General features: G+C 51.9%; 1 protein-coding gene across 1 annotated transcript; it reads left to right on the top strand.

Moving 5' to 3' along the window:
• The first annotated feature begins 24 nt into the window (after positions 1 to 24).
• Ssc4d (scavenger receptor cysteine rich family member with 4 domains) lies at positions 25 to 15,319 on the top strand. Its single transcript, XM_028894448.2, has 11 exons — positions 25 to 307; positions 4,011 to 4,255; positions 5,967 to 6,002; positions 6,150 to 6,455; positions 7,350 to 7,427; positions 8,095 to 8,409; positions 10,229 to 10,306; positions 11,152 to 11,226; positions 11,322 to 11,633; positions 12,703 to 12,780; positions 14,329 to 15,319. Exons 2-11 carry the CDS (start codon positions 4,090 to 4,092, stop codon positions 14,643 to 14,645), a joined length of 1,761 nt encoding a protein of 586 aa, XP_028750281.1. The 5' UTR covers positions 25 to 307; positions 4,011 to 4,089; the 3' UTR covers positions 14,646 to 15,319.
• The last annotated feature ends 515 nt before the right edge of the window (positions 15,320 to 15,834 follow it).

The following is a 15,834-nucleotide window of genomic DNA, read 5'->3' as shown; positions in this document are numbered from 1 at the left end:
TCCTAGCTCCTCCTCTTCCTCGGTGCCCTTCCTCTGGGGCAGCTCAAAGAGCCACGGACCACCTCCACTCTCCTTTGCCTCTCTCGGCCCCAAAGGTCAGGTGGGGACAGGCTGGGGCCACCAGCAGCTCCATGGCCAGGGACATTGCCTCTTCTCTCCTTCCAGCTACGGGAAGAAAAGAAAAGTCTGTGTTGATCTGCATTGGGGGGGCCCTTCCCCCTCCTGAACTTCCCAGGGCAGAGGCAGTGATTGGAACTTGGATTATCTGGAGACAAAGGGACAGAAAGAACCCAGAACATCCCCACAGGTATGAATCCTTCAGTTTTGCTGGTGTGTGTGTGTGTGTGTGTGTGTGTGTGTGTGTGTGTGTGTATTTGTTCTCTGTAGTAACAGTTTCCTTTTAAGACCTCCAAAGCCCCTTCTTTAGAAAATAAAAAACTCTTAATATTACATTCTCTCCTTCCAACATGCTGGTCCTGGGAATTGAACTCAGGTCATCAGACTTGGCAGCAATCACCTTTACCTGCTGAGCCAACTCGCCAACTGCTTCCTGAGACCCCTCTACCTGCTTCATTCTATGACTCCACAATTTCATTCAGTCATTCAACAAACATTTCCTGAACACCCTATGCCATGTATAACTATTGAATGAGATCTGGCTCTTACCTTTGAGGGTCTACAGATGAGGGTCTACAGATGGGGGCATTCATGGCAAGAGCTAGCACATTAGAGCAGGCCAGACACTGGGGAAACCTTTTATCAACATTAGCCCATTTAATATGGCACCACGTATAAGGGATAGACTATGAGACCATTTTGCAAATAAGAACAACGAGGCCTCACAGCTTCTAATCACCCGCCCCACTAGGGCTGAGAAGAAACCTGAGAACATTCAAGAACCCTGGGTCAGTAGTTAAGAGCACTTGTTGAGGGACTGGGTTCGATTCCTAGCACCCACGTGGTGATTCAAAGCTGTTATGTCTAGTCCCAAGGGACCTAATGCCCTCTTCTGGCCTCTTCAGATAACCAGGTACCTATGCCCATACATACCTGCAGGCAAAACACCCATACCCATAACACAAGAAAACAAATATTTAAAAGAACCCTGGAAGGCAGATATGGTGTGGCACTCGCCTATAATTCCAGCATTCAGGGGTGAAAACGGAGAGTGAAGAGTTCAAGGTCACCTTTGGCTTCATAGGAGTTCGAAACCCTCCCTCAAAAACAAACAAAACGGCCACAGCCACTTAGGACAGGGACAAAGAGGTCTCTCCACTGCTGTCCACTGAGAATGGGACAGGAACGGATTCTGGGGGTCAGTTTGGAGCTGAAGGCTGTGAGTCTGAAGCTGGATTCCCTGGGCACGCCATGATCTACAGAGTCAGGCTGTCTGGGATTTGAAGTTCCTGCCGGCTTTCATGGAGGAGAGTGGCTTTCTCTCTGGCTCCCGGCTGCAGCAGCAGGGAGACCATAATAAGGGCAGCTGAAGATTTCTGGCAGGGGCTTTGAAAGGTATCAGTCCCTCAGGTAGGGGAGTGAACTGGCCCGGGGTGAGGGAAGGGCCCCCTTAGAAGTGGGTGGCCTGGGAGCCATGGGAAGGCCCAGGAAACTATGTATCCCCACCAGAAAACATTGGCTTGTAGCTGCTGTCCTTCTTCAGTTCTCAGTTCCCGTGTCCCAGCTGTCCCCAGTCAGGGCAAAAGGAAGACAAAAGGTGATTATTCTGCAGGGGGCTATCCTGGGCTTCCATGAATGGCGTGTTGAAAGCCTCATGTCCACATCCAGATCTGTTTTCACCTCTCCGCCCAAATGCACTGTCTGCGTGCCAGGGTGGAGTCAGAAGCCGGGAAGAGAGGCTCCCGGGAGAGGCGCCATGTCCCTGGGCACCTCAGGCTCCAAGGATCCCACACAGGACCATTTTTTCCTCTACCGATTGCTGCCGTGCCCATCCCCAAAGTGGCTGGGAATGGTGTGTGCGTCTCTCCGCCAGCCCAGGAGAGACCGGTCCTGCCCCTTCTGCACGCTAGCTGTTTTCTGCATCTGTACTTTCTCCCCCCTCAACCCCTGACTCTTAGGATCTGGAGTCCTGAGAGCCCTGTCAGCCCCCGAAAACAGCCTCCATCTGCCCCCAGCCCAAACAACACCAGATCCACACTCCTGCTGAAGGAATCTGGGTGCCAAGTGCACTATGTAAAATTTCTTTTTTTGTTTTTAGTCAGGCCCTGGCTGGCCTGGAACTCTCTTTTAGACCAGGCTACCCACAAACTCATAGAGGTCTGCCTGTCTTTGGGAATTTTTTCTTTAAGATTTATTTATTTTTATGTGGTATATTGCCTGCATGTATGTCTGTGTGAGGGTGCCAGATCCTTGGGAGTGGAGTTACAGACAGTTGTGAGCTGCCATGTGGGTGCTGAGAATTGAACCAGGTCATCTTGGAAGAGCAGCCAGTGCTCTTACCTGCTGAGCCATCTCTCCAGCCTGCCTATGGGAATTTTGTTTGTTTGTTTGGTTTTTTTGAGAGGGACAGAAACTGAGCCTGGGTCTCATTCTCTGTAGCTCAAGCTAGCCTGGTACTCACAAGGTAGCCAGGCTTTACCTCAAACTTGTGGCAATTCTCCTGCCTGAGGCAGGAAGTAACTAACCATAACCAAATTTTTGTTTTGTTTGATTTTTTGAGACAGTCTCATTTTAGCCCAAGCTGACTTCAATCTTGCTATATATAGCTGAGGGTGTGACCTTGAACTCTTTTAAAAAATATTTATTTATTGAACGTTCATGAGTGCTTTGCTTACATGTGTGTATGTGCACCATGTGTGTGGCTGGTACCTACGGTGGTCAGAAGAGGGTATTGGGTCCTCTGGAACTGGAATTAGGGGTAGTTGTGAGTCACCATGTAAGTACTGGGAATGAGCCTGGGTCCTTCTGGAAGCAGCAGCAAGTTTGTGTGGTCTTAACTGCTAAGCTATCTCTCTAGCCTGACCTGAACTCTTGATCTTCCTGGTTTCACCTTTCTCGTGTGTGTGTGTGTGTGTGTGTGTGTGTGTGTGTGTGTGTGTTGTGTGTGTGTAGTGTGTAGTGTGTGTGTGTTTGCAGTCGTACACACACATAAAGTGCGTGGGAGGTCAGAGGTTGATGTCAAATGTTCTCACTCACTGCACCTTATTTCTTGAGACAGGATTGAACTCAGGAGGCAGGCAGGTCTCTTTGAGATCAAGCCTGGCATGGTCCACATAGCCAGTTCTAGGACAGGCAGAGCTGTATAGTAAAACTTTGTCTTTAAAAACAAAACAAACAAAAAAACCAACCAAAAAAAAAAAAAAAAAAAAAAACAAGCCAGGCAGTAGTGGCCCATGCCTTTAGCCTTTAATCCCAGCACTTGGGAGGCTGAAGCAGGTGAGTTCAAGGCCAGTCTGGTCTACAGAGTTAGTTTCAGGATAGCCAGGACCACACAGAGAAATCCTGTTTCAAAAAACCAAAATAATACTAATGTAACTAAATAGGTAAATACAATTTAAGTATATATCTACCGTCCCCTAAATTAACTGGATTATTTAAGTACCAACCACACTTTGGGCTATGAAGGCCTGGAGGATAAACTCTGAGCCACTGGGTCTGCCTTGGTTGGAACCCACCATCCTGCCAAGCCCATACGCCATCCTTTGCCTTCACACAGCCTCAGCTACAGCCAGATGCAACTCCTTATTAATTCCCATGCTCACTCCATCTTTTTTTTCTCCCTTCCCCTTTTGTGGTATTGAAAATGGACCTAGGGCCTTTATGAGTTCAGCAACCACTGAGTCACTGAGTCGCTCCTCAATAAGGGATGCTGGGTAGGCTCTCTACTGCTGAACCGTTCCTCTGGATTCTCAATGGCGGAGTCTAGGCCAGCCTTCTGCCGAGCCGCGTCCTGGCCCACGGTCATCCTTCTTATCTCCCAGCGGCTGCACCTGTCTTTCCCTCCACTAGGAATGTCAACCCCATGTGGATATGTCCTTCCCCTCCCCCTGCAGCTGGCCCCTGCAGCTGGAAGGAAACGGTGGGGATCTTGAGTTCCAGATGTTCCAGCTGTGACTTCTCCTCGGATTCCTGATGGGGCCTTCTGAAAAGCCATCCACTGGCTGGACACACAAGGAAGCAGAGATGCAAATTGGTGCCCCGCCTAATGAGTGGAGTGGGGGATGGAGGCCTGGGGATGGGGGTGCTACCCCTCTGCCCCTCCCCCCAGCCCTGTCCTTCCTTCTTCTCTTCCCACTGGGTGAGTGTTCCTAGCCAGCCCCTGCTACCCCCAGCTCTCAGTTTCCCCCGCTGTCCAACTGTGGTGGGAGACCAGGCATGGCGGTACATATTCGCAATACCAATACTTGGAAAGTAGAAGCAGAAGAGTCAGAAAATCAAAGACATCCTCAGCTACACATCAAGTTCCAGGCCAGCCTGGGCTACATGAGACCCTGTCTCAAAAAAACAACGAAAACAAGTCAGACAAGTGGTAGCCCAAGCCTTTAAATCCCAGCACTCAGGAGGCTGAGGTGGGCAGATCTCTGAGTTTGAGGCTAGCCTGGTCTACAGCCAGGACTACACAGAGAAACCCTGTCTACAAAACAAACAAACAAAAGCAAAGCAAAACAAAAAAAACTGTCCTTTAATCCCAGCACTTGGAAGGCAGAGGCAGGTGGGTCTCTGTGAGTTCAAGGCTAGCCTGGTCTATAAAATGAGTTCCAGGACAGCCAGGATTGCTACAAAGAGAAACCTTGTCTTGAAAAACAAACAAACAAAACAGGACAGCCAAGATGACTCATCTGGTAAGGAAGCTTGTCATCAAGTCTGGGGACCTGAGTTCGATTCCTATAACTTATATGCTGGAAAGAGAGAACTGACTCCCCAAAGTTGTCCTATGTACATGACATGTGAATGTGCATGTGTGCACACGCACACACATAGAGCATATGTGTGTGTGTGTGTGTGTGTGTGTGTGTGTGTGTGTGTGTGTGTGTATTCAAAGAGAAGAAGCATGAGGAATGTTGGCACCTAGGAGATAGAATCAAGAGTCTAAAAAATTCAAAGCCATCCTCATCTACATAACAAATTCCAGGTGAACCTGGGCTATGTGACTCTACCTCAAGAAATCATTAAAAAGGGACTGGAAAATATGGCTCACTGGTTAAGAGCACTGGCTGCTCTTCCAGCGGGCCCAGGTTCAATTCCCAGCACCCACACAGTGGCTCATAACCACCTGTGACTTCAGTTCTAGGGGATCTGATGCTCTCTTCTGGCCTCTGGTGGTACTGCATGTAGTGCACAGACAACGTGTAGGGAAAACACCCACACAATAAAATAAATTTTAAAACAATACTAAAATGGCTAGTGAGATAACTTGGCAGATAAAAGCACTCACTGCAAATACCTTAGTTCAATTCCCAAGACCCATATGGTAGAGGGAGAGATCCAACTCCTACAAATGTCCTTTGACCGCCACACACACATATAAAGGGTAGCTCATGCCTTTAATCCCAGCACTCGGAGGCAGAGGCAGGTGGATCTCTGTGAGTTCAAGGCCAGCCTGGTCTACAAAGCGAGTACAAAGCTGTTATACAGAGAAACCCTGTCTCGAAAAACCAAAAAGAAAAAAAAAAAGGAAAAGAAAAATCAATAATAATAATAATAATAATAATAATAATAATATAAAACCAGCTCTTAAAAATAAAAAAGATACTGAAATGTGATTTGTAGGGAGAAGCCTCAAGCATTAAGACTCCTGCAGGTAGCCGAGTGTGCTAGGTTTTGCTATCGAGTACACAATGGGTCCAGAGCAGATCTGCAGTGGCCTATGGACCACTGGGACAGGGAGGTTGGTGGGATGTTCCTAGACAGAGACGATGAGGCTTTTGGAAAAGGAGTCTTCCAAGAGGAGGAGAGTGATGGTGAGACCCGTGGGGAAGGGACTCACGTCCTTTCTCCATCTGTTTCAGCCAGTGCCCTCCAGGCCACTCCACTGTCCTTTCCAGGTAAGCTCGGCCTCCTCCCCTTCATCAGTTCGCCGATGCTCCCAAACTCGCATGCCCAGCAACACTAGTTTGAAGACTTTCATGGCGTCCTGTAGCTTGGGCTCCGGGCTGATTCCCGGTTGCATCAGCTTGTCCCCCCTTTTACAGAGCTAAGGCTGGTGGGGGGCCCCAGCCGCTGCCGAGGGCGCCTGGAGGTCATGCACAGCGGTTCCTGGGGCAGTGTTTGCGATGATGACTGGGACGTTGTGGATGCCAACGTGGTGTGCCGTCAGCTGGGCTGTGGCCTGGCGCTGCCCGTGCCGCGGCCCCTCGCCTTTGGCCAAGGCCGAGGCCCCATTTTCCTGGATAACGTGGAGTGCCGGGGGCAGGAAGCTTCCCTGAGCGAGTGCGGCAGCAGGGGCTGGGGTGTCCACAACTGCTTTCACTATGAAGATGTGGCGGTCCTGTGTGATGGTGAGTGACGGCCGGGGAGGCTGTGGGGCCAAGCAAGGGTCACTCTCTGATGCTAGAGTACTTCTGGCTCATGGGCCGAAGAAACTAGCGGGGTTCCAGCTGGGGCTTGATTGCCCACACAGAGCTCTCCTCCTGGTTTTCCTTTTTCCATGGCTAGGCATTGAACCTGGGTCCTCATGCACACTGGGCCACATGCCCAGCCCGGGGAAGGATGTCTCTAGGCAAGTAATCTACCACTGAGCTGTATGTACACACACACTCACACACCCACCCACCCCCACACCCACCCATTCATTCACTCATTCACTCATTCGTTCATTTATTTGACATGAAGTCTCGTATAGGCCAGGCTGACCTGGAACACCTGATTCTTCTCCCTCCACCTGCTGAATGCTGGAATTACAGGCGTGCATCATCATACCAGACTTGCCCCTCCTGTTTAATAAACCAGACCACTGGGGTTGCCAGACACATGAAATGAGCAAATCTAAAAAAAGTTTATAATAACCAATCAATAAATAAAATGAAGAGTAATAGAGAGCACCCAGCATGGACCTCTGGTCTCCACGTGTGCATGCACCTGCACATATACACGCACACATGTATACACTATACATACCCGTACTAAAAAAAAATAGTATGAGCTTGGCTGTTGGACAGGCATGGTGACACATACCTGTGATACCAGCATTGGGAGGCAAGAGGATCGGAAGGAAGTTCAAAGTCATTCTTACCTACATCAGCAAGTCTGGGGCTAGACGGTGACTCTCCACATCCAGGATTTGGGCGTTGGTCTTAAAGCAGGCATCTTCAGGCTCTAGACAGCTGACGCTCACATGCTGTGCGAGGATGAGAGCAGAAAGATCCCTGTGTCTCTGTTTCCTTCCTCTGCAGAATTCTTACACACACAGCCCCCGACAAGGAAGACGTTGACCAGTGTAGCACCCTCTACAGTCCTCCAAAATGGGAAAGGTAAGTCACGGTAGTGTGGGGAGACCCATGGTAGGCTAGAGGAGGGCTTCAAGGTCATGCCTGCCATGTAGAACAAGGACCCTCTTTTGAGGGACTAGTAGGGGGAGGAAGCCCAGAGGAGGAGGGACCCATCTATCAGGGAGGGCTTCCTGCAAGAGGAATGTGCCCACTACATCTTGGAAAGTGAGGTTTTCTTTGGGCGGCTGTAAATGACAAACAGGCACATTCGAGTAGGCCAGTAGAGCAGGGAGAGATGGCTCAGAGGTTAAGAGCACTGGCTGCTCTTCCAGAGGTCCTGAGTTCAATTCCCTGCAACCACATGGTGGCTCACAACCATCTGTAATAAGATCTGATGCCCTCTTCTGGCCTGCAGTCACATATGCTATATACATAATAAATAAATAAATCTTAAAAAGAAAAAGAAAGAAAGAAACCTGGTTTTAGGTCAGGATGACGTAATCCAAACTGGTTATCCTGGGACCCACAATCCAACTCTCCGGACTGTCGGAAGGCTTGGTCAAGGGAGATGGGCCGGCTAGTTTATCCCTGCTAGGGTTCTGGTCCTGCCGCCCTGGGTACTGTCCCTAGCATTGAGGAAGTGGACGAAAATGCCTCCTCACAGTTTAAAGATGCTGCTTGCCCCGCCCTCTCCATCCACCTTCACCAGGTGAGGGCAGCGTGCGCCTGGTGGGCGGCGCGGGCCCCTGTCAAGGCCGAGTGGAGATCCTGCATGGTGGCCTGTGGGGCACGGTCTGCGACGATGACTGGGGACTGCCGGATGCTGCTGTCGTGTGCCGCCAACTGGGCTGTGGGGCTGCCCTGGCCGCCACCACTAATGCCTTTTTCGGCTATGGCACCGGGCATATTTTGCTGGACAACGTTCACTGTGAAGGTGGAGAGCCCCGCCTGGCAGCCTGCCAGAGCCTCGGCTGGGGCGTGCACAACTGTGGTCACCACGAAGATGCTGGGGCGCTCTGTGCAGGTGCCAAGAGCGGGCAGGGGCGGGGCCGGGCCAGAGGGGCGGGGCCGGGCCAGAGGGGCGGGGCCGGGCCAGAGGGGCGGGGCCAGAGGGGCGCGGCCTTTCGAAGGAGTAGGGGTGGGAAAAGGGGTTTGGCTAACTGTCTTTTCCAGATCTCTCTAGAAAGGCTCTGAAATTACCTGTATTATCTCAGGCCTGCTCTGGGGAAGCAACTAATAACCCTCATTCTCACACACTGTAACTATAAAGAATATCGTAGTATTCCTCTGTTATTAGAAATGCCTCCAGAATTTTCTAGCAATTTTCAAGTATTCTTCATGGACTATTTCAGAATAAAGGAAAAATATTCTAGGATTTTGCTCCCTCAAAGGTACTTTCAAAGCACCTATCTGCAGAACCCTGCCCAGCTATCTGCAATCCTGAGGATGTAATAAATAGAATATTCTCCCATGTGGGCCCTCTCCAATTTGGGAGGTGTTTCCAGCAAATAACAGGTCAGCACTGGGGTGGAGGATGTAGCTTGGTTGATGATAGAGTGCTTGTCCAGCATGCGTGAAGCCCTGGGTTTCATCTCTGGCCCTACATAAAACGGGCATCCTGGTATATACCCATAGCTCCAGCACTCAGGACAGTAGCCATAATGATCATGGTCATCCCCTACTACGTAAGGAGTTTGAAGCCAGCCTGGGCTGCATAAAACCCTGTCTCAAAATAAAATAATAAAAGCCTGGCCTGGTGGTATGTACCTTTAATCTCACCTCTTAGGAGGCAATGACAGGCTGATATCTCTCTCTCTCTCTCTCTCTCTCTCTCTCTCTCTCTCTCTCTGTGAGTCTAAGGCCAGACAGGGCTATTTAGTGAGACCCTCCTCAAAGTAAAATAAAATAGATGTGATTTTTGTCTTCTTGAGGCAGGGTCTCACTCTAGCCCAGGTTGGCCTCCTCCTGTATTCACTCCCCGAGTGCAGGTATTGCAAGCACTAGCCCCCACACCCTACCTAGCAGATGGGTTATTATTGTTACCTGCTGGGGAAACAGATCCAGAACCTTGTGCATATAAACCAGGTACTCTACCCCTGGGCTAACTATACCCTTAGCCCAGCAAATAACACTCGTGGAGCCAGAACACCATTTCACAAACGGACTCTGTTGTATTAGAAAGTGTTTGTAGCAAGCCAGAGGTTATCATTCCCAGCTTATGGATGGGAAAGCTGAGGTACTAAGAGGCAGAGCCTTACCCAGAGTCACCCAGAGTTCTGGCAGAATCACCACTGACCTTGCTCAATGGAGGTCATGCTCCCTCCCCTTTCTAGCCTCATTTTATTTATAGACTAGGATAAAGATTCTTTGGTCTTCTATTTTAGCCTGGCCTTGAACTCAGTACTTAAAGGATGACCCTACACTCCTGATCCTCTTGCCTCCACCTCCCCAGTGCTGGGGTTACAGACATGTACAACCAGACCCATTTTGTGTGACGTCAGGATGGACCTAGGGCCTTGTGCATGCCAGGCAAGCACTCTACCAACCGAGCTATAAGTTGGCAGTCTTCTTCTGTGAGTCCCTGGGAATGAGCAAAGGTCCTTAGTGGGCAAAGCTCTGCATCTTTGTATTTTGTACACATTTGGCTTCTTGAGAACATTGGACACTGAACTCAAAGCATGCAACAGGCTTGCATAGATCTGTGTACCACACATAAATTACTAGGGTCAAGGTTGGGCAGGGTTCATTTTATCTTGGCTTCCAGCCCCGCGAGTCAAATTTGTTTTCTTTTGGGAGAGCACCTTCATCCTGCGACTGACCCTCTGTCTCTTCTCCTGCTCCAGTTCTGAGTCCTCCAACTTTCACAGCACTGCCTCCCTCGGCCACACAAGAAGACTGGTCGTGGCACACTGAGCCAGCAGGTAAAGAGTCCACCTTCTCAGCTGGAAGGGCTGGGACAAGGCAGGGAGGGGTGGGAACTGAGGAAGCTGTTCTAGAAGACCCAGGAAAGTGACTTCAGCTGAGGCTTAGGGGCAGATGGTAGAGATGGGTGAGAACGAATGAGCAGATGGGAGCATGGATGACACTCAGCTCTGAGGAATGGAGAGTGGGTAAGAAATGTCTTTAAAATGCTTGAGTCAAATTAGGGATTGCTGCTGAGGTAGGGCACAGAGACACCATGTGAGGAAATTCAAACTGGAAATCAAAGTTAGAAGCAAGTTTGGAATTAGGGCTACAGCTATCTCTGTGGATAAAATTAGTGTATTTAAGATTTGGGCAGCCTGGTCTACAAAGTGAGTTCCAGGAAAGGCGCAAAACTACACAGAGAAACCCTGTCTCGAAAAACCATAAAAAAAAAATTTGAGTTACGTCCCTCATCTCCAGCATTCCATCCCAGCACCACATAAGCAGGAATGGTGGTTCACACCAAGTTGAGGCCGGAGGCTTTGGAGTTCAAAGCCAACCTAAGCGACACAGCCAAGACCTTGTCTCAAAACCCCAAAGATTTTAATACTAGAACTCGGGAGGCAGATCTCTGTGAGTCTGAGATCAACCCTGTCTATATAGTGAGTTCCAGGCCAGTGAAGGCTACATATGGCGAGCCTGTCTGGGGGAAAAAACGGGGGGTGGGGACCCAAAAGATGTTTATTCCTATCAAGTTTCCTGGCGACTTCACAGACAGCACTGTGGCTCTGGGACTGAGGCACAGCTGTGGGTGTGGTGAACGGCCTCTCGCCCTCCTTCAAAGACTCCCTTGTCTCGACAGCGACAGGAGTGGGTGCCCTGCCTTCCAGGGATACCGTGCGGTTCACCACGGCAGCCTGGGCCTCGGGGAAGAAAAGTAAGCGGCCTCCGGGGGTCCCGCCGGGGGTGGGAGCGGGTGGGATGCGGGCTGCAATAGGGGACCGCGCCGGCACCGGCCTGTGCGCCCCGCAGGCGGCAGGCTGCGGCTGGTAGGCGGCCCGAGCCCGTGCCGCGGCCGCGTGGAGGTGCTGTACGCCGGGGGCTGGGGCACCGTGTGCGACGACGACTGGGACTTCGCGGACGCGCGCGTGGCCTGTCGCGAGGCCGGCTGCGGGCCTGCGCTAGGAGCCACGGGCCTCGGGCATTTCGGCTACGGCCGAGGCCCCGTGCTGCTGGACAACGTAGGCTGCACCGGGACCGAGGCCCGCCTCAGCGACTGCTTCCACCTGGGCTGGGGCCAGCACAACTGCGGCCATCACGAAGACGCTGGGGCCTTGTGCGCAGGTGAAGAGGCGATGCGGGAGGGGCGGGGCCAGAGGGGAATAGGCGGGGTCATAGGGGGAATGGGCGGGGTCTCCCGCAGGAGCTGTTTGCGATGTGGGCGGGGCGGGAAGGAGCGGAGCAGCAGCGCGTAAAGCACGCAAGCCTGGGCTGGGCTGGGCTGGGCGCATGCGCCCCCTGATAATCTAGGCGGGGCTGAATCAGAAGAGGGGCGGGGTGTCGTGTGGGGGCGGAGCATGAAGCGGGTGCGCTTGGACCATCGCCGCCCTGTGGGCGTGGCCTCTTGGAACCCTCGCAGCGAGGGTGGGGCCAACTCTGAAAGGCACGGGTGCGCGGTCGTGCGCAGGCGCATACAGCCCTGCGAGCAGGAGCTGCGCAGCTTTCAGGACCGACCCCAAGCTAGAAAAGACGAGCGTGAAGCTGTACGCAGGCGCTCGCTGTTTTGTGGACCGGGTCGTCAAGGGTGGGCGGGGCCCTCACATCACGGGCTCTGCAGGGATGAGGAATAGGCGTGGCAGTCTCTGCTGCAGTGCAGCGGAAGTATTACGCATAGGGGAGTAGCCAGTACACCCCCAGGCACTCTCTGCGGCTGCGCGGTAGGGGCGTGACCGGAAGGGCGAGTCCTCTGCAGGGACAGACTAGGGCGCGACCTAGGGATGTTTCATGCTTTGTTAGCCTCCTTGTAAGGGGCTGTGTGGTTTGTTCCCTCCCTGCTGAGTCAAGGTTCCCTACTAACTCCTAGTGATGGATAGGAAGCAGGTGGAGTGGACGGCTTTGCTAGAGCTCGCCTGTGGCTTTCCAGAGAAATCGATGTAAAAAGGGCACTTACAAAGTCTGACGGGACGTTGTCAATTCCTTTTGTTTGTTGCTTGCTGTAGAAAGTGGTATCTCCATTTTGAATTGGATGGCTTGGCCTAGGGGGCCCTCCTGTATCTCCTACCTTAGGGTGGCAGTTCTTCGCGGTCCTTTCTGTCTCTAAAACCTGGGAAAGTTAAAAGAGATGACCTGGCTCTGGGGAGCACGTTCCCCAACATGACAGCCACCTCTTTGCTTTCTGCCCGTGCTGAGCCAGGCCCAGAGGAGCTGGGACTCCAAGTCCAGCAGGATGGTTCTGAGACCACCCGAATGCCCAGTCCTCGGCCCAGAGATGGTAGGTGCCTACTGCCCCTGAAAATGAGGTTGGAACCTTGGTGGTAAGATGGACCTGGCGTGAGGAAGGGCAACGCTTGCATTACAGCAGGTCAGCAGAACTGACCAGGTCCCAGAACGCTTGTCCTTCTGTGTTGATCTCAGGCCTCATTAATGGGAGTATAATACCCAGGAAGGAGGAAGATTGGGGGGCGGGGCGAAGCAGGGACTATAGCTCAGTGGGTAGGGTGCTTGCCTAGCATGCAGGAGCTTCAGTTCGGTCTCTAGTCGTATCAGCCATAGGCCAGCCCTTTCTGAACCCTGGCTTTATCTGTGACACGGAGCACCTCATAAATTGGGTCTCTTGGAACACCCCTGTAATCCCAACACTTGGGAGACTGAGGCAGAAAAAAAAAATCAGTTGAAGGCCAGCTTTGTGTACTTTGAAGCCCACCTGGGTCTCACAACTCTAAATAAAATCCTAGAGCAACCTGGAGACTTCTAGTGTTGGGCTCAAACTGAAGGGATGGGGATCCTGTCTTGGAGCAAACGGTGAGAGAATGCAGAATTAGACATAATGGCCCATGGCTCTCACCCCAACATTGTGGAGACTTAGGTTGGACGGATAGTGAATTCAAGGCCAGCCTGAGCCACATACAAAGGCTCTACACATCAGATTAGCTCAGGGAATCCAGGTGTGGAAGGGAAGACAGGGAACTTTGGGAGACAAGATAAGACATGATCACAGTCTCCAAACAGCTAGCCTGTGGCTAAGGGGCTGAGGCTATGAGCAGAGGCCTCAGTGGAGAACAGAGCACTGAGAACATGTGTGCATATTTTCTTGTCTTGAGTCCTGCTGCCCAGCTTTATTTAATGTCACTTGCTGTCCTGAGGGCTTCCAGGGCACTGCTGTGTCTGTCTTCTGTTAGCACTTTTTGTCTCCTCTGTCTACCCATTACCCAGTCTAGCATGGAAGTTTCCAGCATGAATCAGCTCCTTTTAAAAACAATTTTTTTTTTTTTTGAGACAGGTTTCTCTGTGTAACTTTGCGCCTTTCCTGGAACTCTCTCTGTAGACCAGGCTGGCCTTGAACTCACAGAGATCCGCCTGCCTCTGCCTCCCGAGTGCTGGGATTAAAGGTGTGCGCCACCACCGCCCAGCCTAAAACCAATTTTTATTACCTTGCCTCTTGAGGGTCTTACTACATAGCTCTGGTTGACTTATATTTGTTATGTGGACCAGCCTGGCCTTAAACTCACAGAGATCCACCTGTCTCTGCCTCCCTAGTGCTGGGATTAAAGGTGTGCGCCACCATGTCCAGCATCATTTATTATTTGTGTCTGTGCATATGTCTGTGTATGCGCACGTGTGTGTTCACATACAAGTGAACACACAATAGCATGAGTGTGAAGGGCTGAGGACAAGCTGTGGGAGTTGGTCTTCTCCCACCACCAAACGGGCATGGGGAGAGAACTCAAGTCACCTTGGCTTGGTGACAAATGCCACCAGCCGTGGAAGCATCTCTTGAGCCCATGGACTCTTCTGACTCTGGGCCTTCTCTCCGACACAGGGCACCTCCGCCTGGCTAGTGGAACCCACCGATGTGAGGGGCGTGTAGAGCTCTTCCTAGGACAGCGATGGGGTACTGTCTGCGATGACGCCTGGGACCTCCGGGCAGCCATTGTCCTGTGCCGTCAGCTGGGGTGTGGCCAGGCTCTGGCAGCCCCTGGCGAGGCCCACTTTGGCCCAGGCAGAGGCCCCATCCTCTTGGACAATGTCAAGTGCCGAGGAGATGAGAGCACCTTGCTACTCTGCTCTCATATCCGCTGGGATGTCCACAACTGCGACCACAGCGAGGATGCCAGTGTCCTGTGCCAGCCATTGTGACCCAGCGGGCTCTGCACTCCATATCATATCAGAGGAGCCTCTGGGGAGCTGCCCCTCCTTTTCCAGGATACCCTCCTATGATTTCTGCAGTTCCTGGTGCCCCTTTCTCCCCTAGCATGGGGGAGCTGCACTGCAGTACCCCCAACCCCCATCCTCTTACTGTGTGGTCTCGGACGGTTGTCACCTGCTCCGAGGCCCAGTCCAGTGAACATGGCAATGTTTTGCTCAGCCAAAACAGATGTGGGAGAATGACTCACCTCTTCTCTTTTGGGGGAACTCTTACATAGTACCCCAACAATTCTCCACCCATATTCATGAGGCTTGGGTTCTCTCTAAATGCCCTCCAACCCTTCTAATGACCTATTTTTGGTCTCCTCCCCCCGCAAAAAGAGGGGAGGCAGAAGGGTTGGGCTGCTCTTTCTATAGACTGACAGGACTGCAGAAGGTCCTAGGTCGTTACCTCCCCTGCTGGGTGAGGACCTGGACTCAGATGGTGCTGGGCTAAACCAGGGGGCTGCAGGGGCCAAGGCAGGGACAGGAGGAGCACCTCCGATTTCCACTGCCCCCGGGCACAGAGCCTCCTCCGCTTTGCCTTCTCTAGCAAAGAAGCCTGGAGGCCCTGTGGCCATGTTCATAGGTGCCAAGTCAATAAAGCATTATCCCCGGTCTTTGAACTGAACTCTTTGTTTGAGAACCAGTATCGTGGCAGCTGGAAAGACTGCAGACAGGACTTTCTGGAGAGAACCCAACATAGAGATGAAAGGCTGGTCAAGAGATCATGGAGTCTCACAGTCGCTGGAAATGCTGAATCACCATAGCAAGCCTCAGGCCCCTCTACGAGCTTCTGGTCATCCTCTCCATTCCTATTACACACCCATAAATGTAGATCCAGGAAGAGGAAGGAAGCACAGCGCGCACTGATGCATGCCTGTCCTCCCTGTTCTGGGGGTGCTGAGGAGGGGGGAATGCTGGGAGTTCCCGGCCAGCCAGAGCTACAGAGTGAGAGGACCCGATTGAACAAGCCTGGAAAATAAAATGACCAAAACCAACTACTCTAGTAGTATACACCTGTGATGTTACCTCTTAGGTTCAGGAGTTCAAGGTCAGCCTGGGCTGCAAGAGACCTTGTCTAGAGAGAGACCGTGCCTGGATTGGTCAGGTGGTAGACATCTGTAATCGCAGCATTTAT

This window comes from Peromyscus leucopus, chromosome 23 (genome assembly GCF_004664715.2).
Source record: "Peromyscus leucopus breed LL Stock chromosome 23, UCI_PerLeu_2.1, whole genome shotgun sequence".
Classification (NCBI taxonomy): Eukaryota; Metazoa; Chordata; class Mammalia; order Rodentia; family Cricetidae; genus Peromyscus; species Peromyscus leucopus.
The sequence above is the reverse complement of the archived record's forward strand: the minus strand, read 5'-3'. Positions and strand labels throughout refer to the sequence as shown.